The sequence below is a fragment of the Chiloscyllium punctatum genome, chromosome 34, assembly GCF_047496795.1.
Source record: "Chiloscyllium punctatum isolate Juve2018m chromosome 34, sChiPun1.3, whole genome shotgun sequence".
Classification (NCBI taxonomy): Eukaryota; Metazoa; Chordata; class Chondrichthyes; order Orectolobiformes; family Hemiscylliidae; genus Chiloscyllium; species Chiloscyllium punctatum.
Window position 1 is genome coordinate 44,419,980 of NC_092772.1, and position 25,477 is coordinate 44,445,456.

Here is a 25,477-nt window from a genome sequence, read left to right on the forward strand (position 1 = left end):
CACAGAAGTTGTCGAAGTAAGCTATGCTGGAGACATAAAGAAAGGAAGGCCTTGAAACGAATCCAGTATTCTGGGACATCTTCACATTAAAATGGCATTGTGGTCATTATTGCTTTTCATAAATTCAAGTACGTAGTTCTCTAAATGTAGAGTCAGAGAGGTCTACAGCACAGAAAAAGGCCCTTCAGCCCATCATGTGTGTGCCAGTCAAAAACAGCTACCTCACTATCTCTAATCCCATTTCTCCAGCACTTGGTCCATAGCCTTGGCACATCTAAATCCTTCTTCAACATAATGAGGGTTTCTACCTTTCTCCCCCTTACAGGCAGTGAGTTCCAGATTCCCCACCATCCTCTGGGTGAAGAAACATTTCCTCACACCCCCCTGTAAATCTCCTGCCCCTTGCCTTCAATCTGTGGCCCCTCCCCCGATTGCTGAACCCTCCATCAAGGAGGTACGGTTTCTTCCTCTCTCCCCTATCTAAGCTCTATCATCATTTTAGACATCTCAGTCATGTCCCCCCTCTCTCAATCTCCTCTGGTCTGAGGAAAACAAGCCCTGTCTGTCCAATCTTTCTCCATCCCTGAAACTCTCCGCCCCCCACAGTAACATCCTGGTAAATCTCCCTGTACACCCTCTCCCAGTGCTATCCCATCCCTCCGAGAATGTGGATTCCAGAACGGCACAAAATATTTTTTGCAGTATGACCGAACAAACTCTTTTTTTAACCTGTTTGTACTCATTTGTAACCTTGTTACTGATGATTCATTCATTCATTATGTTTGAAGTTGTTCAAAAATGAAAGAATTCCCATCTATGCAAGGAAGTAAACGCTTAATGCCTTCAGCAGGAAGAGTAGAGGCAGAGACTATTTTCCAAATGGGGAAATGCTTCGGAAATTTGAAGCACAAAGGGAATTAGGAGTCTGAGTTCAGGATTCCCTTCAGGTTCACAGGCAGCTTCAGTTGACAGTGAGGAAGGTAAATGTGATGTTAGCATTCATCTCGAGAGGGTTAGAATACAAGAGCAGTGATATCCTGCTGAGGTTGTATAAGGCTCTGGTCAGACCACATTTGGAGTATTGTGAGCAGTATCGGGCACCGTATCAAAGGAAGGCCGTGCTGGTCTTGGATGGGGTCCAGAGGGGGTTTACAGGAAAGATCCTGGGGATGAAGAATGCGTCATATAAAGAGAGGTTGAAGATTCTGGGTCTGTACACCATGGAATTTAGAAGGATGAGGGGGAATCTGATTGAAACTTATAAAATATTGAGAGGCCTTTTTATTTTGCAATTTATAATCTTTCTCATACTGCATTGCTCACACTATGAGGAGGTAGTAAAATACAAAAAGTGAGGTGTGGGGACAGTGTACAATGGTGCAAGTGAGATTCAAGACCATTAGATATCGGAGCAGAATTCAACCATTTGGCCCATTGAATCTGCTCTACCATTTGATGGCAGCTGATGTTTCTCAACCCCATTCTCCTGCCTTCTCCCTGAAACCCTTGATCCCCTTATCAATCAAGAACTTATCTAACTCTGTCTTAAGTACACTCATTGGCCTCTACAGCCTTTTGTAGCAATGGGTTTCACAGATTCACCATCATCTGGCTAAAGAAATTCCTCCTCATCTCAGTCCTAAAGGGTCGTCCCTTCACCCTGACGCTGTGCCCTTGGGTCCCAATCTCTCCTACTCATGGAAATATTTTCTCCATGTCCTCCCCATCCAGGCCTCCCAGATGAATAATACCCATGAAATTATATTATTACAGTTATTATTATTTATGTTACTTCGATCAACAGCTCGGGCTCATGTGCTAATCAAAGCCTGTTGTCTTTGTCTTACAGTTCATTTGTTGGTTCTGAGGTGCCAAGCTTCAATAGGTAAGAACACCTTTTAATTTCGAATGCATGTGAGCGAAAGATTAATTGGAATGGAGGCTCATTTTGTGCCATCATTGTTTATACAGTATGGCTTTCTCAAAGAATGCACTAATTTATAATTAACCACCAGATAATGGAAAATATTGATCCAACTATTGTGTTGGAAGGACGTAGGAAACATGATTTACATCTCACAAGTGGTGGATCCTAGACCGTCAGTGTTACACAGTCAGTAAATATAGGTACAGGAGGAGGCCATTCAGCCTCTTGAGCCATTCTGCCATTCAATAAGATCGTGGCTGATCTGTGATCTAACTCCGTATACCTGCCCTTAGCCCCCATCCCCTTACTATCATTGCTGAATAAACATTGATCTACCTCAGATTTAAAACCAACTGAATCCAGCATCAACTGCTGTTTGTGGAAGAGAGTTCCAACTCTATCCCACCTTGTGCATGTAGAAGTGCTTCCGAACATCTTCCCCGAATGGTCTGGCCCTCGTTCTCCTCCCTCGGTCTGGAACACCCCAAGATAGTGGAAATAGTATCTCTTTATCCACCCTGCCTTTTCCCATTAATATCTTGAAGACTTTGATCAGATTACCCCTTAACCTTCTCAATTTGAGAGAAAACACCAGGTTAAATATATTCTCCAATATGTGCTCAGTTCAGACTACAGATTACGGAGCAGCATTGGATCAGATGTTAATTTTAGGTCTGATTGAGATCATTTCTTCAGGAAGCTAAGGTATTAAGGAATATCGGCCAAAGACTGGTATGAGGGATGTTCCAGAAATAATGTTTTTAAAAATGAACACAAAAGACTAGGACCCCAGGGTACAGCCTCAGAGTAAAAGGATGAACCTTTAGAACGGAGATGGAGGGCGGTTTGCGATGATTACTGGGATATGACTGACGCCAATGTTGTTTGATGAATGTCTTGAAACAGGGGATAAATCAATGCTCGTGACTTCATATTGCCCTTATACAGATAAATGCCTTGCTGGCGGATAATTGTTTATACTCCATCTGCTCTTTACCTTCAGATCCGATTGCAATACGATTGAGGGATGGGAATGGTCCCTGTTCGGGAAGAGTTGAGATCTATTACAACAACAGCTGGGGAGCTGTCTGTGATGATAGTTGGGACATCCTTGATGCGAATGTCGCTTGTCGGCAAATTGGATGTGGACTTGCCAAATCAGCTCCAGGCAATGCTCACTTTGGGCCAGCACAGTCTTCCTTCTGGTTGGACGACGTCGGTTGTAAAGGCACTGAGTGGAATCTGTACCAGTGTCAATCAAACTCATTGGGCAAGCACAACTGCCAACCTAACGAGGCAGCGTCTGCTATTTGTTCAGGTAATGTTCATTTTCCATTTCATTTTCAGTGAATTTTGTTAGGCTTCCCACCTGAGGTGACGTGACATATCATTGCGAAGAATAATGGTGAGTTAGCCATTTTTGCCATCATGGGTCTTAAGGACTAAAAAGGAATTTTACTGACATCTCATCAGAGACTGAACCAGTCCGTTTCATAACTCTCTTATACTTGTTTCTCTGATACACCCTAAGTGCTTGACCAACTCCATTCCAATTCCAGCTTTCCTTTTGTCTCAGGTTAAACCCAGTTCTAACCTGGATGTAGGTTTGCTCACTGAGCTGAAAGGTTTGTTTTCAGACATTTCATCACCATACTAGGTAACATCATCAGTGAGCCTCCAGTGAAGCACTGGTGGTATGTCCCTCTTTCCATTTATGTGTTAGGTTTCTTTGCGTCGATGATGTCATTTCCTGTGGTGATGCCACTTCCTGTTCTTTTTCTCAGAGTATGGTAGATGGGGTCTGAATCGATGTGTTTATTGATAGAGTTCCAGTTGGAATGCCATGCTTCAAGGAATTCTCGTGCGTGTCTCTGTTTGGCTTGTCCTAGCATGGATATGTTGTCCCAATATAGGGTTCCCAGCAGAAGCAGGAATACAGAGACGAGAAAAAAACAGCTCTCTCAACCAACCAACCCAAACTTTGGGTCCACTATGTGGTCAACACCTTTTTCACCAAGAAACAAAACAAATTAGAGGAAACCTACAACACTATCAATAATGCCCCTTACTGGCATAAAATTCACAAAAAAAAACAACAAACTGCCATTCCTAGATGTCATAGTAGAGCGAATAGCCAATGGGGAACTTCAAACCAGCAACTACAAGAAAATAACACATACAGACCAAATATGTAACTACAGAAGCAATCATCCCAACCCCCACAAACATGCAGTAGGACATTATTGCAACAAGCCATCACACACTGCAGCACCAAGGAACTATGAAGAGCAGAATAGAAATACCTATATAACGTATTCAAGAAGGACAGGTGCCCAATAAACACAGTCCACTGATTCCTCAGCAACAAACCCAAACAGCAGACTCAACGTGCCCAGGAACCCTTGCCACTCTCCCCTACATCAAAGATATCTCTGAAATGACTTCAGCCTACTCAGACCCCTTGGCATCATGGTAGCGCACAAACCTACCAACACACTGAAATAGCAGCTAATGAACTTAAAAGACCCTATACAAACAACAAATGAAATGAATGTCATTTTACAAAATACTTTGCAAGAACTGTAACAAACACTACATCAGACAAACAAGCAGAAAACTAGCCACCAGGGTGCACAAACACCAACTAGCCACCAAACGATATGACCCACTGTCATTAGTTTCCTTGCATACAGATGAGGAAGGACATCTCCTGTGATCTTCCATACCCCAAATCTGTTCAAATCTGTCCAAATCTCCGATTTGATCAGTCTAAACCTGTCCAAATCTTGGACCCGAGCCGCCAAATTGTTATGACACGGAGGTGTACGTCTCTGTTAATTAAACCAAACACCCAGAAAAGCTCATCTCACCTCATAATCTATTAAAGGATGAGTGACAGAGAACCCCCAAACTCCACTATTTAAAGACAATTGCATCATTTATTTTTAAACTCAACAAGTGAACATTAAACGACTGTTCGTTTAAACTGCTTATAATCTGCCTCCAACTCTACAACAAATGCTGTTCCAAATAAACACTTATTAAAAATACATCAACTTAATTTCAAAATCACACAGCTGCTGTCGACTTTTGTGTCTTTCTTCTTCTGGCTGAGGATCTCCCTAGGTGTTTTCCTTTCCTTTTACTGCAATACATTTCATATGAAAAGGTAGCTTTGATAGAGAGTGTTCCTAGTTTCTTAGACAGCAAGAGATTAGGTCTCTATGCACTTCTGTCTCATCAGCAATTGCTCTCTGACCAATTAACTGATTGGTTAAATTCAAATTGTCGTCAAAACAGCAACCAAAACTCAGGTATCCATTTCACAGCTGAATGTTACATATTTTCAATTTTACAGTCCACTCCTTGACTGCTATCTAGTCATGTACACAGATGCTTGTAATCTCTCAGTTCAAAACTGCAATCTCTCTTTTAAAAGTAAGTCCACACTTTCAATTTCACAACACAAGCACGCATCTAAATCATTCTTCAATGTGATGAAAGTTTCTGCCCCTCCTACCCTCACAGGCAGAGATTTCTAGATTCCCCACTACCCTCTTTCCTCACATCTTCCTCAAAACTTCCTGCTCCTTACCTTCGATCTGTGCCCCTTCCCTGGGGGTCATTGATCCCTACATCAAGGGGTAAGGTTTCTTCCTGTCTCCCCTATCTATGCTCCCTCATCATTTTATGTATCTCAATCATGTCCCCCCTCTTTCTCAATCTTTGCTCTGAGAAAAACAACCCCAGTCTGTCCAATCTCTCCCCACCACTGAAACGCTCCAGACCCAATGGTAACCTCCTGGTAAATCTCCCTCTGCATCCTCACCCAGTGCTATCCCTTCCCTCCTAGAATATGGATTCCTGAACTGCACAGACTACTCTCACTGTGTGGCTGAACCAATGTTTTAGACAGTTCCAACATCATGCCCCTGCTCTTAAACTCTCAGGTAATAAAGGCAAGTATTCCCCCATAAACCTTGTTAGAGTCATAGAGTCATAGAGCTGTACAGCATGGAAACAGACTCTTCGGTCCAACCTGTCCATGCCGACCAGATATCCCAACCCAATCTAGTCCCACCTGCCAGCACCCAGCCCATATCCCTCCAAACCCTTCCTATTCATATACCCATCCAAATGCCTCTTAAATGTTGTAATTGTACCAGTCTCCAGCACTTCCTCTGGCAGCTCATTCCATACGCACACCACCCTCTGTGTGAAAATGTTGCCCCATAGGTCCCTTTTATATCTTTCCCTATCTCCCTAAACCTATGCCCTCTAGTTCTGGACTCCCCAACCCCAGGGAAAAGACTTTGCCTATTTACCCTATCCATGCCACTCAAAATTTTGTAAACCTCTGTAAGATCACCCCTCAGCCTCCGATGCTCCAGGGAATAAGCCCCAGTCTGTTCAGCCTCTCCCTCCAGTTCAAATCCTCCAACCCTGGCAACATCCTTGTAAATCTTTTCTGAACCCTTTCACGTTTCACAACATCTTTTCGATAGGAAGGAGACCAGAATTGCAGGCAATATTACAACAGAAGCCAACCAATGTCCTGTACAGCCGCAACATGACCTCCCAACTCCTGTACTCAATACTCTGACCAATAAAGGAAAGCATACCAAACTCCTTCTTCACTATCCTATCAATTGCAACTCCACTTTCAAGGAGCTATGAACCTGCACTCCAAGGTCTCTTTGTTCAGCAACACTCTCTAGGACCTTACCATTAAGTGTATAAGTCCTGCTAAGATTTGCTTTCCCAAAATGCAGCACCTCGCATTTATCTGAATTAAACTCCATCTGCCACGTCTCAGCCCATTGGCCCATCAGATCAAGATCCTGTTGTAATCTGAGGTAACCCTCTTCGCTGTCCACTACACCTCCAATTTTGGTGTCATCAGCAAACTTACTAACTGTACCTCTTATGCTCACATCCAAATCATTTATATAAATGACGAAAAGTAGAGGACCCAGCACTGATCCTTGTGGCACTCCACTGGTCACAAGCCTCCAGTCTGAAAAACAACCCTCCACCACCACCCTCTGTCTTCTACCTTTGAGCCAGCTCTGTATCCAAATGGCTAGTTCTCCCTGTATTCTATGAGATCTAACCTTGCTAATCAGTCTCCCATGGGGAACCTTGTCGAATGCCTTACTGAAGTCCATACAGATCACATCTACTGCTCTGCCCTCATCAATCCTCTTTGTTACTTCTTCAAATAATTCAATCAACTTTGTGAGACATGATTTCCCACGCACAAAGCCATGTTAACTATCCCTAATCAGTCCTTTCCTCTCCAAATACATGTACATCCTGTCCCTCAGGATTCCCTCCAACAACTTGCCCACCACCGAGGTCAGGCTCACTGGTCTATAGTTCCTTGGCTTGTGCTTACCGCCCTTCTTAAGCAGTAAACAGTGGCACCACGTTAGCCAACATCCAGTCTTCCGGCACCTCACCTGTGACTATCAAATATCTCAGCAAGAGACCCAGCAATCACTTCTCTAGCTTCCCACAGAGTTCTAGGGTGCACCTAATCAGGTCCTGGGGATTTATTCACCTTTATGCGGTTCAAGACATCTGTCACTTCCTTCTCTGTAATATGGACACTCTGCAAGGTGTCACCATTTCGCTACTTTCTACATCTTCCATTTCCTTTTGTACAGTAAATACTGATGCGATTAACCACTTTTTCCACCTGTATACCTTAATGTGTAACTAATCTCTCTGTCCCTCAGTGGTCCTAGTGTCCATCAGCTTTTCCTTTGCCTTGTTTCTCCTGCCCAAGTCCATCACACCACAAAGCAAGATTTCTGCAGGAAGCAAGCTGAGGGTAAAACCACGGGGGAGACAAAGATTTGGATCTGTTCACTACACCCACTGGTAGAAGCCCCTTTGGAGGATGATTGATTGTATGTGATCTCTTGTGTCCTTCAGAAACTGTCCGAATGCGTTTGGCTGATGGTGGAGGGCCATGCTCCGGCAGAGTGGAGCTCCTTATCAACGGCACTTGGGGCGCAGTTTGTGACGATGGCTGGGACTTGCTCGATGCAAACGTTGCCTGCAAGCAGATGGCATGTGGGGCAGCCAGACTGGCTCCTCATGGGGCCCATTTCGGAGCCACTGCTGCCCCCTTTTGGCTGGATGACGTTGAGTGCAGAGGCACTGAGTCTAACCTAATCCAGTGCCCCTCAAACGCTTTGGGAAAACACAACTGTGGCTCTGGCGAGGCAGCGTCCGTCATCTGCACAGGCAAGGTCACTTTGAATGCAAACTGTAACTCCTGGGGTGTCACAGGGTTCACTATTTACACTTTAGATAAACAATCTTCAAGCAGGGACAGAGTGTAACATAGCAACATTCACGTTTGATACTAAAATAGGTGGGATCGCAGGCTTGTGATGTGGAGATAAAGAGTTTACAGGTGGATACTGTTCGGCTGGGCAAATGGGTCAGAGTCTGGCAGATTAAATTTAATGTGGATAAATGTGAGGTTGGCCAGAAAAATAAAAGAGCACCTTGTTATTGAAATGGGAAGCAGATCCAACCCAGAGGGATCGGGGTGCCCTTGTTGATGAGTCGCAGATAGTGGGTATGCAGGGACAGCAAATAATAAAGACAAATGGGAATTTGGCATTCAATGCAAAATTCAATGGATTAAAGAAGTAAAAACAATGTAGTTACAGTTTTATAAGGTGTTGCTGACACGACATTTGGAATATTGTGTCCAGTTTTGGTATCCTTATTTGAAGCAGGATATGGTGGCACTGGAGGCAGTTCAGAGGACGGTCATAGGTTGATTCCAGGGGTGACAGGGCTGTCGTACGAGAGATGGTTTAATAGCTTGGGCTTATAGTCACTGAACTTCAGCGAATGAGGGGGGATCTGATTGAGGTGCAATATATAAAATGCTAAAGCGGATTGATAAGGTGGACGGTCTTGAAGAAAAAGTCATAGGCACAGAGGGAGAGGAGGTAAGCTCAAAACTGAGATGAGGGGAAACTATTTCTCTCAGGCAGCTGTGAATCTGTGGAGCTCACTTCCCACGAGTACAATGGAGGCAGAATCCACCGACAGATTTAAGAAAGAAATAGATACATTTCCAATGCAAGGCAAGACAAAAGGCTATGAGGAGGAGGCAAGGAAGTGATGTTGAAACCTGAGGTTGACCCATGCTGAATGTCGACTCCCCTTGCCAACTCCCCTTGCCCTTCTGATGCTGCCTGACCTGCTCTGCTTTTTCCAGCTCCACATTTTATCGACTTTTCAACATCTGCATTCCTTATTATCTCCATGAAACCAGGATTAGATCAGCCATGGTCATGTTAAACGGCTGAGTGGATTTGGAGGGCTGAATTGCCTACTCCCGCTCCTAATTCCTAAGCTCCCACGAATGCTTCCCTACTGGGAAGTCAAACAGAAGGACATTTCATGTGGATTCTAATTTTACTATAAAAAAACAAAGTTTCTTTGAAATGCTGCACCATTAAAATGATACAGCGTTGAAGGGGCTGTGTTGTCCATGCTGATACAAGGACACCCTTTCTAATTCCATTTCCCTGTATTCATTCCATTGCCCTGCAGCTTATAGCACATATGGTGTGCATCCAGATACTTTTAAAAGAGTTTAAGGTCAATGCCTCCACGACCAACTCAGGCAGTGAATGCCAGACACCCATCATTCTCTGCATAAAGAATGTATCTCCCCAGGTCACCTCTAATCCTTCTGTTATTAATGAATTAATGACGCCCCCCCCCTCCCTCCCACACCACCACCACCAAGGATTTTGATCTCTCCGCCAAGGGAAACAGGTTCCTCCTCTCTATCTCTATCTCTATTGCCCTGCACAATTTTGTATACTGCAGTAACAAAGAGGATTGCTGAGGGCAGAGCGGTGGATGTGATCTCTTTGGACTTCACTAAGGTGTTTGACAAGGTTCCCCATGGGAGATAGATTAGCAAAGTTAGATGTCATGGAGTACAGGGAGAACTAGTCATTTGGATACAGAACTGGCTCAAAGGTAGGAGACAGCGGTGGTGGTGGAGGGCTGTTTTTCAGACTGGAGGCCTGTGACCAGTGGAGTGCCACAAGGATCAGTGCTGGCTCCTCTACTTTTCCTCATTTATATAAATGATTTGAATGTGAGCATAAGAGGTGTAGTTAGTAAGTTTGCTGATGACACCAAAATTGGAGGTGTAGTGGACAGCGAAGAGGGTTACCTCAGATTACAACAGGATCTGGACCAGATGGGCCAATGGACTGAGGCGTGGCAGATGGAGTTTAATTCAGATAAATGCTGTATTTTGGGAAAGCAAATCTTAGCAGGACTTATACACTTAATGGTAAGGTCCTAGGGAGTGTTGCTGAACAAAGAGACCTTGGAGTGAGGTTCATAGCTCCTTGAAAGTGGAGTCGCAGGTAGATAGGATAGTGAAGAAGGAGTTTGGTATGCTTTCCTTTATTGGTCAGAGTATTGAGTACAGGAGTTGGGAGGTCATGTTGCGGCTGTACAGGACATTGGTTAGGCCACTATTGGAATATTGCATGCAATTCTGGTCTCCTTCCTATCGGAAAGATGTTGTGAAACTTGAAAGGGTTCAGAAAAGATTTACAAAGATGTTGCTAGGGTTGGAGGATCTGAGCTACAGGGAGAGGCTGAACAGGCTGGGGCTGTTTTCCCTGGAGCGTCAGAGGCTGAGGGGTGACCTTATAGAGGTTTACAAAATTATGAGGGGCATGGATAGGGTAAATAGACAAAGTATTTTCCCTGGGGTTGGGGAGTCCAGAACTAGAGGGCATAGGTTTACGGTGAGAGGGGAAAGATATAAAAGAGACCTAAAGGGCAACTTTTTCACACAGAGGGTGGTACATGTATGGAATGAGCTGCCAGAGGATGTGGTGGGGGCTGGTACAATTACAGCATTTAAGAGGCATTTGGATGTGTATATGAATAGGAAGGGTTTGGAGGGATATGGGCCAGTTGCTGGCAGGTGGAACAAGATTGGGTTGGGATATCTGGTCGGCATGGACGGGTTGGACCGAAGGGTCTGTTTCCATGTTGTACATCTCTATGACTCTATGAATCTATGCCCAGCCTTCGAGGCTGGGGGGTGACCTTATAGAGATTTATGAAATCATGGGGTGCAGAGATAAGGTGAATCGTCAAAGTCTTTCCTCCACACATTTTGAGCCCAGTGACCCTTCTTCAAGACTGATGCCTGTTAGGAAGAGATGGTACATGTGCTGATGACAGGGTAGGTGGAGGGGAAAGGAGTGAGCAGATAGGTGGGGACAGAGGCCAGAGAGAGAGAGAGAGAGAGAGAAAGAGATAGAAAGTTAGACGACAGAGTGGTAGTTGATAGTAAGTCCAGGGAAGAGGAAAAGCTGGTAATAGGGACAATGAGTAGGTGAGAATGTGCTGAAAGCAGCTGATGTTGTGACAGGGTCTGGGCTGTGAGGGCTGGGTAAGGCACATGGAAGCAGGAATGATTGAACTTAATATTGAATCCTGAAGTCTGCAGGGTACCCTAGTGGGAGCTGTTCTTCCAGCCTGCTCTGAGCTTCACTGGAGAATTGGCGCAAGACCCTGAGGCGGGGGGGGGGGGGGGGGGGGGAATGGAGGGAATGCAGTGGGGCGTGTTTCAGTTTTATTTTAATTGGTCCCAGCTCCTTTCTCACACAGCTTCACATTTTCTGCGGTTTTGATATCGTGTGCAAGTGGAATGAGCTGGGCAGCTCTTTCGAGTGCCGGCAGAGACACGATGGGTTCCTTTTGTAAAATTCGGTGATTCTACACTGCGTGGAGCAAAAGGGATGCTCAGCATTATTGCAAGTGAGGCTTTTATCTGAGCAACTAACACATCAGTGGGAATTTGTCAAAACCGATCAAAGTGTGCACGGACCAGAACAAACCCCCTCAGAATATATTAAGAAGATAATCTAGCCTCCAAGTTTCTTCTTATTTCGAAGGGAAGTGACAGACATTGTGTTCCAGAAACACTTCGTTTGGTCAAATTACCAGTCTTGAAGCGGAAGACACTTTATTCATACGTGACAGTTAAATTACAACGCAACAAAGAAGAAATTGGAATAACTTAACTCTATTGGAAAACTTAACAAAATAATTGATTATTCAACTACTATACAGTAACTGTTCTGATATAGTAACATCCCATAAACACACTCCTGGCAAAGGCAAATAAGTTGTCTCACAGGCAGCTCCCCAGACCAGGAAAAAAACATCAAGAGAAAACTCTCAGAGAGAGAGAGAGTAGCAGGGAGAAATGTACTGCAATTTCCAAACTCACTTTCAAAGTCCTAGTAACTGCCACTGAAAACTAAAACCAAAAACCTTGTTTCTAAGGAGCTTCACCCCACCCATTTAGGATGCTTCTATTGTTCCAAATTTTAAAAAAAATCCCAAGGTCTCACAAACTGTTTACCTTCTTGGTTCTCAGTCAACAGATCTACTCTCTCAACCTTCCTTCATAAAAAAGGACAAAATACATCTCTTAAAGCTATAGTATCGACACGTAAGTGACCCTGTATTTACTTTTCTCTCCCATAGAACAATTCCAGGTCAGAATTGTGGATGGAGACAATAAGTGTTCGGGGAGAGTGGAAGTCTTTTACAAAGCAACATGGGGCACAGTCTGCGATGATGATTGGGATCTAAGTGATGCTCAGGTTGTCTGCACCGAGTTGAGTTGTGGGTTCGCCCATGAGGCGCCCAGAGATGCCAAATTTGGGGAAGGCCTATCATCGATTTGGCTGGACTCTGTTCAATGCAATGGGTCTGAATCAAACCTCTGGCAGTGCCAGTCAAGCGCCCTGGGTCAGCATAACTGCCAACACAGCGAGGATGCATCTGTAATCTGCTCCAGTGAGTATTCCAGCCATTTCCCTGCAGGATCAGTATTTCCTATGGGAAAGGGCATTGATCAGTTTTTTTTATTTATTATTGTCACATGTACCAAGATGCAGTGAAAAGCATTGTACTGTGTGCTATTCAGACTAATTTTATTTTGTGTTTATTCACTCACGGGAGAATAATGCTGAGTATCCCTTTTGCTCTGGCCAGCCCAGCATTTATTGCCCATGCCTAATTGCCCAGAGGACAGTTAATAGTCAACCACATTGGTGTGGGTCTGGAATCATATGGAGGCCAGACCAGGTAAGGACAACAGTTTCCATCCCTAAAGGACATTAATGAACCAGGTGGGGTTTTCCCCTACAATCGACAGTGGATTCATGGTCATCATTTCGACTCTTAATTCCACATTTTCTTTAAAAAACTGAATGCATCTCCATCACCTACCATGGCAGGATCTGAATCCAGGTCCTCAGAACATCTCTAGCGTGATAGTGCGGTGATATTACCATTAGGCCGCTGCCTCACCCCATCATATATTATATAAGTACATCAGAATAATGGCAAAGGATGTTACAGCTACAGTAAAGGTGCAGAGAAAGATCAACTGTAAAATATGAGAGGTTTGTTCAATTATCTGATAACATCGGAGAAGCTAATCTTGAATCTGAAGAGCTGTGTTCTGAAGCTTTTGTATCTTCTGCCTGATGGAAGAGTGTGGAAGAGAATATAACTGGGTGGGAAGGGTCTGTGATTATGTTGGCTGCTTTCCTGAGGCTGTGGGAATGGTAGTCACAGTCAATGGATGGAAGGCTGGTTTCCATCATGGACTGGGCTAAGTTCACAACCTTTTGTAATCTCTCACAGTTAAATTGAATGATTTTTAAGAAAATCTGAAATTAAGAGTCTAACGGATGTGATTGCACTGGAGGGGGATGCAGAGGAAATTCACCACGATGTTGCCTGGGAAGGAGCAGCTCAGTGATGAAGAGGCTGGCTGTTTTATTTTGGAATGGAGAAGGTTGAGGGGGTGAATCTGATAGAGGTGTGTAAGATTATGAGGGGCATGGACAAGGGGCGGTGGGGGGGGGGGGAGGCGAGTAGGAAGCAAATGTTCCCCTTAGTCGAAGGGTCAATAACAAGGGGACATCATTTTAAAATGAATGTACTCTCTGGGATGTCATAACATGGAAGGCTATGGGCCTGGTGCTGAGAAAGTGGATGAGCTTGGATTTAGTGTAGCTTTGGTGGGAAAGACTCAATGGGCTGAAGGGCCTCTCTGCACAGTACAATCCATGATTCTATTTATTGCAGCTTTGTCAGGTACAGACCTGATAGTCTGAAGGGCCTTCTGTGTACTGTGTCATCTGAGGATCCTACAGTAAATCAGGTTGGTGGGCTGAAGAGCCTACTGTGTGCACAGAACATAGAACATTACAGCGCAGTACAGGCCCTTCAGCCCTCAATGTTGTGCCGCCCTGTCATACTAATCTGAAGCCCATCCCACCTACAATAGTCCATGAACGTACATTTGTCTGTCCAATGACGACTTAAACGCACTTAAACTTGGCGAATCTATTACCATTGCAGGCAAAGCATTCTTACTACTCTCTGAGTAAAGAAACTACCTCTGACATCTGTCGTATATCTATCTCCCCTCACTTTAAAGTTGCGTCCCCTCGTGTTTGCCGTCCCCATACTTGGAAAAAGGCTCTCCCTGTCCACCCTATCTAACCCTTTGATTATCTTTTATGTCTCTATTAAGTCACCTCTCAACCTTCTTCTCTCTCACGAGAACAACCTCAAGGCCCTCAGCCTTTCCTTGTAAGACATTCCTTCCATACCAGGCAACATCCTAGTAAGTCTCCTCTGCATCCTTTCCAAAGCTTCCACATCCTTCTTATAATGCGGTGACCAGAACTGTGCACAATACTCCAAGTGTGGCCGTACCAGAGCTTTGTACAGCACCATCTTTGCTTTGTACTGTGCCATCTGATGATCCCACAGTAAATCAGGTTGATGGGCTGAAGGGCCTACTGCATACTGTGTCATCTGAGGATCCCACAGTAAATCAGGTTGATGGGCTGAAGGGCCTACTGCATACTGTGTCATCTGAGGATCCCACAGTAAATCAGGTTGATGGGCTGAAGGTCAGTGAAAGTTTGATGAAGCCTGTTGAACAGTCAGCATAATTCCCTGTACTGAGGGATCTCAGGTCACTTACCGAAGCAGTTAGGGAATTCCAACACTTCCTGAGGAAGTGGTGGGTGTGAATACAATTACAGTGTTTCGAAGACATTTGGATCAGTTCATGGAGGGATGTGTGCCAGGAGAAAGCAGGTGGGACTAGTTTAGTTTGGGATTATGTTCGACATGGACTGGTTAGACCAAAGGCTCTGTTACCGTGCTGTATGACTCCATAACAAAGCCAGAGGGATAAGGGTGGGCACGTGGGAAAATTGAAAGTTACACATTTGGCACAGTCATATCAGAAAGTCAAAATGAAGCCTTGAAGAGCATCCATGGGCTATTGGGGGAGAACCATGTTACCACATTTAGTTTCTTGGTCAAACACCTACTGTTTGAGCTTCATACATTTGTGTGTCGTCAATGACAGGTGAAAAATGTGTTGCAGGAAAAGTGCAGCAGGTCAGGCAGCATCCAAGGAGCAGGAGAATCGACGTTTGAAGAAGGGCTTATGCCTGACCTGACCTGCTGCGCTTTTCTAGTAGCAACACATTTTTTAGCTCTGATCTCCAGCATCTGCAGTCCTCACTTTCTCCTCGTCAATGATAGGCCAATTAAGTATTTAAAAGCTTTGTGTAGAATTTAGAAGATCAAGTAGTGATCTGATCAAAGACATTAACAGGATGACATTGGGTTGAGAAAGACAAGCTATTTCCATTAGTTGGGTGTTCTATAACTAGAGAGGGTACAGTCTGAGAATGAGGACCAGACAATCTCGGAGAGATGTTCGGAAACATTTCCACGCACAGAGGGTGCAGGAGGTTTTCAGCTGCCTTCCACAAATGGCAGTGGATGTGGATCCATTGTTAGTTTTCAATCTGTGAAGCAAAGGTGTTAAGGAGTTAGGGGGCCAAAGGTAGGTCACAAACAGCCAGGATCTCACTGCACAGACATGAAGGGCTGAATGGCCTACTTCCATCTTCCCGTGCCGACAATTTGTGGAGCAGGAGACAGAGCGATAAAGTGCTCCACTGTGGGTGACTGTGATGCTCCATTTAAACAGTGTGATATATTCACCCCAGCAAAATTGAGTCTGTGTGTTCCTCAATTCATTTTGAAGCAGCTGTGGCAGAGTTGATATGATACAGAGAAAGTCAAAGAATGGCAGATGGTTCAAAATAGAGTTGGATATTCTGGCTTCACATGCAGTAACCTTGACTGTCTGTGTCAGTTATGAGTGGGAGATAATGCCAGTATATTGTTTTACATTTATCTGCAGACCGCCCACCAAAGCCCATTTTGTCGCTTGGAATGAAACGTGAAATCTTCACACCAACAGAGACACTCCAATTAAAATGTACTACTCGGAGTTATTATGCGGGGAGTACCTTTTATTTGAAGAAAACAGGAGACAGTTCCTTTGGTGCCACTCAAACTGCTCCCGAAGGGGCTTACAGCATGATCTTCTTCATCCACGATATGGATCTGAGCCACAGTGGGAACTACACCTGTCACTATCAAACAAACAGATCAGGATCACCTCGAAACTCTAGCAGCAGTGACTCTGTGAATGTGGTCGTCACAGGTAAGTAAGGGAGAGTGACCAACAAAAACACATTGTCCACCGTCACAATCCATCAGTCCCATCAAACCATCCCTAGTGTCCTGTTCTGTGCCACATTGCAATCAAGAAAAAAAACTTTGTCTCTTTGTGACATGATAAACAAAATCAGAAATTGCTGGAAAAACTCAGCTGGTCTGGCAGCATTTGTGTGGAGAGAGCAGAGTTAATATTCGAACCCAGTGACCACACTTGCGAATTTTGATTTTATTTATTGTTGTCAAATATACCGAGTTACAGTGAAAATGGTTGTTTCCCATGTTCTAACAGGCAGATTGTCCCGTACAGAGTCAGGATACAGAGAAGGTGAAAGGAGAGTCATTAACATTTGGGAAGTCCATTCATAAGTCTGGTAACAGCGGGGAAGAAGCTGTTCTTCAATCTGTTCGTACTTGTGTACCAGCCTTTATATCGTCTGCCTGATGGAAGAGAGTGGAATAGAGTACAACTGGTATGGGAGCGGTCTTTGATTATATTGGCTGATTCCCCAAGTCAGTGGGAAGCATAGTTATAGTCAATGGAAGGAAGGCTGTTTGGTGTGATGGACTGGGCTGTGTTTGTGACTCTCTGTAGTTTCTTGCGGTCTTGGGGAAGCAGTTGTCATACCGAGCTGTGATGCATCTATAAAAATGGGTAAGAGTCATTGTGGACATGCTGAAAATCCTTAGCCTCCTGAGGAAGGAGAGGCATCGGTGCAGTTTGTCATGACAAGATTGTAGTGAGGAAAATGTTGGTGTACTTCGGGGGAAGGAGGGGGTGATGGAGGCCAGGGAGAGGAAATGACCATTGGGCAGATATAGGACAGAATAATGTCAGCCTGGGAGGGTGAACTGTTGCTAATGGGAACCAGAATGAGTTGTTTGTGGTATCAGTTCACCTGATATCTGGGGATGAGGCTTTGGAGTTGGGACAAGGTGTCTCATACCTTAAAATTGTTGAATTAGACATTGAGTCCAGAAGGTGACAGAGTTCCCAAGTGGAAAGTGAGATGTTACTCTTGTAGCTTGTACTGAGTTTCCCTGGAACTCTGCAGCAAGCCTGAGACAGAGATGTCTACCAGGTAACAGGGTGGGGGTATTGTAGTGGTAAGCAGCTGGAAGCTGAGGGTCTTGTTTGCAGAAAGAATGTAGGTGTCTGGAAAGCAGTCACCTAGTGCACACATCACTTCCCCAATGCAGAAGAGACCATATTGTGACCAGCAAGTAGAGTACATTGAGGGAAGTGCAAGTAAATTCGATAATGGCTGTTCTGTTTCTCAACTCCATTCTCCTGCCTTCTCCCTGTAGCCCCTGATCCCCTGACTAGTAACGAACCTATCCATCTCTGTCTTAAAGACACTCAATGACTTGACCTCCACAGCCCTCTGTGACAACGTGTTCCACAGACTTGCCACCGTCTGGCTGAAGGAATTCCTCCTCAGCTCAGCTCAGAAGGTAGAAATGTCAAATACTAGGGGGCATAGGTTTAAGGTGAGGGGAAAAAGTTTAAAGCAGATGTGTGAAGCAAAGCTTTTTATACAGAGGATGATAGGTGACTAAATCCAACACTCTGAGGTTATGTGCCTCTGTCCTAATCTTCTCTCCCAAGGGAAACATCTTCTCCATGTCCAGGTCTCTCAGAACTCTGTAAGTTTCAATCAGATTCTCCTTCATCTTTCTAAACTCCATGGAGTAAAGACCCAGAATCCTCAGGCTCTCTTCATAACACAAGTTGTTCATCCCCAGGATCTTCCTTGTAAATCCCCCGAGGACCCCCTCACAGTCCAGCACATCCTTCTTTAGATATGGGGTCTGAAACTGCTCACAATGTTCCAAATGTGGTCTGACCAGAGCCTTGTATAGCCTCGACAGCACATCTCTGCTCTTGTATTCTAACCCTCTCGAAATGAATGCTAACATTACGTTTGTCGTCCTAATTGCCACCTGAAACTTCCTGTGAACCTGAAGAGAACCTGAACTCGGATTCGCAAGGCCCTGGGCACTCCAGACTTATTCTATTTCGACAATAGACTGCCTCTGTTCTTCCGACCAAAGTGCGTATCCTCACATTTTCCCACACCACGTTCCATCTGCCACTTCTTGACCCACTCTCCCAGCCTGTCCAAGTCCTTCTGCAGCCTCCCCACTCCCTCACCATTACACGACCCTCCACCTATCATTGTACAAACTGCACAGATAGAAAAAAATGTCCTCAGTTCCTTTGTGTAGATCATGAAGATATGGTGTGAATAGTTGTGGTCCCTACACTGACCCCTGTGGAACTTCACTAGTCATTGGATGCCATCCTGAAAAAGACCCCTTTATCCCTACTCTGTACTTGCTGCCAGTCAGCCAATCCTCTATCCATGCCAATACCTTGCCTCTGATATCACAGACTCACATTTCACAGCCTCCCTGTACAGCACATTGGCAGTGACCTACTGGAACTCCAAATAGATCACATCCACTAGTTGTCACCTCCTTCTAGATTCAAACAGCTGTAGCGGCATACAACATTGAAACAGACCTTTCAGTCCTACTCGTCCATGCTGACCACGTTTCCAAAACTAAACTAGTCCCACTTGGTTTGCGTTTTGCCCTTTCTTATCCATGTACCTGCCCAAATACCTTTGAAGTGTTATAATTGTACCTGCATCTGCTACTTCCTCTGGCAGTTCATTCCACATGCACACTGCCCTCTGTGTGAAAATGTTGCCCTGGTCAGGACTCTTTCAAATCTTTCCCTGCTCACCGTAAACCTATGCCCTCCAGTTTTGAACTCTGACACAACACAATGGCTTTCAAGAGGTTATTTTGTCCTGTGTTTTGTTTTGAAGAGAGGTTGTAAGGCAGAGGCGACTGTCATGGCTATTGAAGACCACTTGAGCAAACAGCTTGTGAGGCCTTGGGTATTTTTTGAAAGGTGGAACAATGGAAGCAGCCTTGCTGTGGCCAGCTCTCACAGACCAGGATTTCCAGGATTTGGTTTAGGCTTAAGCAGAAGCTAATGGGCTCTCAAAGGAATTGGAAGCTTCAATGAACATCTCTTGGCATTTACTTTCTCTGAATCTTCTCTCGATGTGTTTTACCTCATGGATTGGAGAAGTGCATATGAGAATTTGTGTCTGAATTTACCTTTTTTTGCCAAGGGGTGTATTTATGGAATGTTACTGTATTGGGACAGTTAATTAGTAACAGGCACAGTGTCTATTATTTGGTTAAGTTTACAGTCGAGTTAAGGTATTCTAAATTCCTCCTCTTTCTTTCTTTGTGTTTTAACTAGTGTTTAATTAAACTGTGTTTTATTAAACTTCGAGTAGTTTGACCAGCCGCATCGCATCCAGAACAGATTGTCTAAAATTCATTCACCTTCAAAACAAGAAAATGTCGGGGTCTAGATTACTGCCTTAAAATATGTTGAGGGGGTCTGATCTGGTCCAAAAGAACACCCCCACCCCAGGTACAAGACCTTTGCCATTCACTTTATCTATGCCACTCGTAATTATATAAATCTCTGTAAGGTCACCCCTCAACCTCCTCTGTTCCAGGGAAATAAGTCCCAGGCTATTGAGCCTCTCCTGATAACTCAAAACCTCCAACCCTGGTAATGATTTTGTAAATCTTTTCTGCCCCCTCTCTAATTTAACAATATAGACTTGATCCAAATACGGTTGGTGAATGGGACGGATGCATGTTCCGGGAGAGTTGAACTCAGTTACAAGGACATTTGGGGAGCGGTTTGCGATGATGCGTGGGACCTTCAGGACGCGGATGTTGCATGTAAACAAATGGGCTGTGGACCAGCCAGATCAGCCCCTGGGAGCGCTCAGTTTGGCGAGGCCACTGGAACCTTCTGGTTGGATAACGTTGAGTGTACAGGGCAAGAGTTGAACTTGTTCCAGTGTCCGTCAAACCCAGTTGGAAAACACAACTGCAACGCAGGAGAGGCAGCAGCTGTTACTTGCTCAGGTATGCTTTGTGTCATTCAATTGTTCCTCTTCAATGTAACCATCCCTAATTGCCCCAGAGGGTGGTTCAGTGTCAACCACATTACTGTGAGATCTGGAGTCACATGTAGACTCAGATCCGGGTAGAGACAGGTGAATTCCCCTCCCCTCCCCAGGGTGAGGGCATCGCTGGCCAGGCCTCCATTTATCACCCAACCCTAATTGCCCCAGAGGGCAGTTAAAAGTCAACCACATTGCTGTGGGTCTGGAGTCACATGTAGGCCAGATCAGGTAAGGATGGCAGATTTCCTTTCCTAAAGGACATTGGGAACCGGAATTTTCTGAAAATCAGCAATGCTTTCATGGTCGCCATCGACTCTTAATTCCAGATTTTTATTCAATTCAAATTCCACTATCTGCCATGGGAGGATTCGAACCTGGATCCTGAGAACATTATCTTGGTCTCTGGCCAACAATAATACCACAAGGTCATCACCTCCCGTTACATTGGTAAATTCGTAAATCGGGAGAGTTTTTCGACCATGGTCATCATGCGATACTTAATTTCAGATCTTTTAAAATTTAATTCAATTTGCTTCCGTCTCACAATGTTCAAACATCTGAACGGAAGCAGAAGAGACAAAAAAACTATCGATGACGCAGCCTCCCCTCTCAAAATGAGACATTCATAAAAAGGAATATGTTTATGGGATATGGAGAAGACCATTCAGCCCCTTGAGCCAAATCCGTCATTCAATAGCTGACCTATGGCCTAATGTCATTGACCCACCTTTGGTTCCAATTCACTTAATGCTTTTGCTTAACAAAACCTTACCTCTCTCAGATTTAAAACTAACAACTGATCCAGCACTCTTTGTAGGAGAGAGTTCCAACTCTCTTCTGCCCTGTGCATGTAAATGTGTTTCCTAACCTCTTCCCCGGCCCTAATTCTCAATCTATCTCTCCCTAGTTCTAGAATCAGTAACCAGTAGAAGTACTCTATGAAGTTTATCTTAATAATCTGCAATATCTTAAATCCACTTCCCTCCTTTAGATCCGATTGCACTGCGATTCATGAATGGGCCAGACAAGTGTTCTGGGAGAGTTGAGCTCTATTATAACGACAGCTGGACAGCCATCTGTGATGATGGTTGGGACATAGATGATGCCAATGTCGTTTGCCGTCAACTGGACTGTGGGCAAGCCACGTTGGCTCCAGGGGGTGCCCACTTTGGCATGGTACCTGCAGAGTTCTGGTCATATACAGTCAAATGTAAAGGGACCGAGTCTAACCTCGTCAAGTGTCAAACACGTTCAATGGAAGGAGACCATTGCAGTTCAGGATCTGCAGCTTTTGTTATTTGTTCAGGTAAAAACTGAGTCACATGATTTAAGTAACAGTTGTGTCACACAAGTCCCAGATCATGAACATCTCCAATAAGAGAGAATCTAACTATGGTGTTCAGTGGTATCACCATTACTGAATCCTTCCCCATCAACATCCTGGGGATGACCATTGAGAGAGATTGTAACCGTCGTCCTTTGATGTTGAATGTTGTTACCATCCGTGGTTCAAGAAGGCCCCTCACCATCGCCTTCTCAAGGGGACTACCAGGAACACGTCACAACAGATATCTTCCTCTTGCAACAACATCAGTTGTTGGAGAAACTCAGCAGGTCTAGCAGCATCTGTGGGGAGTGAGTCAGAGAAACAGAGTTGCCATTACAGGTTATAAAGTGCTGGAGAACCTCAGCAGGGCTGGCAGCCTCTCGGGAGAGAGAGAGAGGGAGAGACAGAGAGAGAAATAGAGCTAATGTTTCAGGTCCTGTGACCCTTCATCAGAACTGATAGTAACCTGGAAAATTTGTTTGGTATTTGTGCTGAAGAAGGGAGGGTTTGGGGATAAGGATTGAGCAGATAGGCAGAGATGGAGCCCTGAGAGAGAGGGAAAGCCAGTTAGACAGACATAGGGATGGATAGTGATAATCCTGGGAAGGGAGGAAAGCTGATAGTGGGGACCGTGAGTAGGTGAGAATGGGTTGATGGTCATGTGAAGGTTGGGTAGAGGATATCGAAGGAGGTGTATCAGGCTGTGAAACGACTGAACTCAATAATGAGTCTAGAAGGCTACAGGGTCTTCAAGGGGGAGATGAGATGCTGCTGTTTTGAGCTTCACTGGAGCATTGCAGCAAGACTCTGAGATGGGAATGTTGGCCGGAGGATCACGGTGGGACACTGAAGGAGCAGGAGCAAGCTCAGGATCAGTTTTACAGACAGGGCGTAGGTGTGCTATCTGGCCACCCAGTCTCATTTCCTTTTCTGATTAATCTGCTCAGAAATATTCAGCTGCATTGCTGGATTAGGTGGGAACTTGGACCAAGACTTTCTGGCCCAGAGGTTGGAATCATCCCTTATGATTTTACAACACACTTTTCAACATAATATGCCAAAGATTTTACATTCCTCCGATTTCCCGTCAATGGCTCAGTCAATATTTCATTGTATTAGATAGATGCATGGAATTTCAACTGATCTTAGTTTCCAACTGATGGAGTGTACATTAATACCTATATGACAGGCCCAACCGCTCTCTATAGTAAAGACTTCCACAAATTCACTCCCCTCAGAGAGAGGACAATTCGCCCAATCTCTATCTTCAGACGGACTCAGCTCAATCAACCACAAAAGCCATGGATCTCTTCAGCAATCATAGCAGTTGGACCATAGAAACATATTAACAGGAGTAGGCCATTCATCCCTTCGAATCTATTCCATCAGTCAAAGGGATCATGGGTGATGTGTGGCTGGCCCTTATCCCCTTAATATTGTTGCGGAACAAACATTGATTTGTCTCAGATTTAAAATGAACAACGGACCCACTATCCACCGTCATTTGCTGAGGAGAATACCAAACCTCTCCCAGCCTTTGTGTGTCGAAGTGCTTCCTAACCTCTCTCCTGGATTAGGACTGGCCCTTATTATCCCTCCAGTGAGGAAGCAGGCCATTCAGCCCATCGAGTCTACACTGACCCTCAAAGAGCATCCCACCCAGATCCTCTGCCCTACCCTATCCTTGGTTTGGAGGAGCCAGTGATGGACTGGGGTGGACAAAGTTAAAAATAAAAAACTAGATTATAGTCCAACAGGTTTATTTGGAAGCAGGAGCTTTTAGAGTGCCTGATCAACCTGATGAAGGAGCGGCGCTCCAAAAGCTAGTGCTTCCAAATAAACCTGTTGGACTATAACCTGGGGTTGTGGGATTTTTAAGTTTGTTCTACTCTGTCTCTGTAACCCTGCATTTCCCATGGTCGACCCACCCTAACCTGCACATTTTTGGACTGTGGGAGGAAACCCAGGCAGACACGGGGAGAACGTGCAAACTCCTCACAGGCAGTCGCCCGAGGCTGGAATCAAACCTGGGTCCTTGGCGTTGTGAGGCAGCAGTGCTAACCACTGAGCCACCATGCCACCCAGCTTGGTTCTCTGCATAACATAACCCCTCAAGTCCAGGTATTATTGTTATAAACCTACGTTCCACTCCCTCCAAAGCTAATCTAACCTTCCTCAGACTTGGTGTCTAGACCTGCTCCAAATGGGGTCTATCCAGGGTTTGGTTTTACTACAATAGAACCTCTTCATCCTTGCACTGCAGTTCTCTCGATGGAAAGGCCATCTCAAACATTAAACTAATGAATGTTCATTGCTCTCCTCTGACAGAAGAATATTGTTGTATATTTTCGGTCTAAGCCCTGTATAACTGCTGCAGGACTGTATTACTCCCATACACACCGTTTGCCTTTCTAATTTGTTCTTGTACCTGCATTTCACGCAATCTGAACCAATGCCCCAGAAACAGTCAGAAGGTAATCAGCCAGAGCCATCTCCTTCTGCAACTATGACTGCACCTGAAGGTGCCAGTGATGATGACCCTTTCTCCTTGCGGTAGCAATACTTTTTCAATGTCATGTGTTAATTTTACTTTTGCTTCATTAATAAATATGATTTAACCAGCCATCCAGGCTGTGTTATACTTTGTTATAGGATTTTGGGTGATCTTTGAGCGATCGTGACTGATATGTCTTGTTGGTCAGCCCCTCACCCTACTTTCCCCTTTGGCCCCATTATTTCTATTAAGCGAGATTTCACTGGAACACAGCCCCGCGTTATCGGAGAACTCTCTGTACTGTCAAACCTGTCGCTGCTGATAAGAGCTTCACTTTGTAGTGCACCCTTCCCCTGGCTCAAAATTTACAAGTTTAAGTCCTGCCGCAGATCGTATTAATTATAACAACAGACTGATCACAAAATGCAGAAAATTTGGAATTGTCTTCATGTTAGTATCTCCCTGATTTAACCCCTCAGAATATATTAAGAAGATAATCTAGCCTCCAAGTTTCTTCTTATTTCGAAGGGAAGTGACAGACATTGTGTTCCAGAAACACTTCGTTTGGTCAAATTACCAGTCTTGAAGCGGAAGACACTTTATTCATACGTGACAGTTAAATTACAACGCAACAAAGAAGAAATTGGAATAACTTAACTCTATTGGAAAACTTAACAAAATAATTGATTATTCAACTACTATACAGTAACTGTTCTGATATAGTAACATCCCATAAACACACTCCTGGCAAAGGCAAATAAGTTGTCTCACAGGCAGCTCCCCAGACCAGGAAAAAAAACATCAAGAGAAAACTCTCAGAGAGAGAGAGAGTAGCAGGGAGAAATGTACTGCAATTTCCAAACTCACTTTCAAAGTCCTAGTAACTGCCACTGAAAACTAAAACCAAAAACCTTGTTTCTAAGGAGCTTCACCCCACCCATTTAGGATGCTTCTATTGTTCCAAATTTTAAAAAAAATCCCAAGGTCTCACAAACTGTTTACCTTCTTGGTTCTCAGTCGAAGGTTCTCAACCTTCCTTCATAAAAAAGGACAAAATA

The 25,477-nt window shown here is 44.5% G+C and overlaps 1 protein-coding gene across 9 annotated transcripts in view; it reads left to right on the forward strand.

Moving 5' to 3' along the window:
- The window catches only part of LOC140458803 (scavenger receptor cysteine-rich domain-containing protein DMBT1-like), a 144,196-nt gene that overhangs the window by 94,809 nt on the left and 23,910 nt on the right, over nucleotides 1-25,477 (forward strand). For all 9 annotated transcript variants that reach the window (XM_072553447.1, XM_072553448.1, XM_072553445.1 and 6 more), the window contains 8 exons: nucleotides 6-128; nucleotides 1,850-1,885; nucleotides 2,931-3,245; nucleotides 7,868-8,182; nucleotides 12,500-12,814; nucleotides 16,269-16,574; nucleotides 20,243-20,557; nucleotides 21,590-21,904. In XM_072553447.1, the coding sequence (XP_072409548.1) occupies nucleotides 92-128; nucleotides 1,850-1,885; nucleotides 2,931-3,245; nucleotides 7,868-8,182; nucleotides 12,500-12,814; nucleotides 16,269-16,574; nucleotides 20,243-20,557; nucleotides 21,590-21,904 (1,954 nt within the window). In that variant the 5' untranslated portion in view covers nucleotides 6-91. The remainder of the gene's footprint in view (nucleotides 1-5; nucleotides 129-1,849; nucleotides 1,886-2,930; nucleotides 3,246-7,867; nucleotides 8,183-12,499; nucleotides 12,815-16,268; nucleotides 16,575-20,242; nucleotides 20,558-21,589; nucleotides 21,905-25,477) is intronic.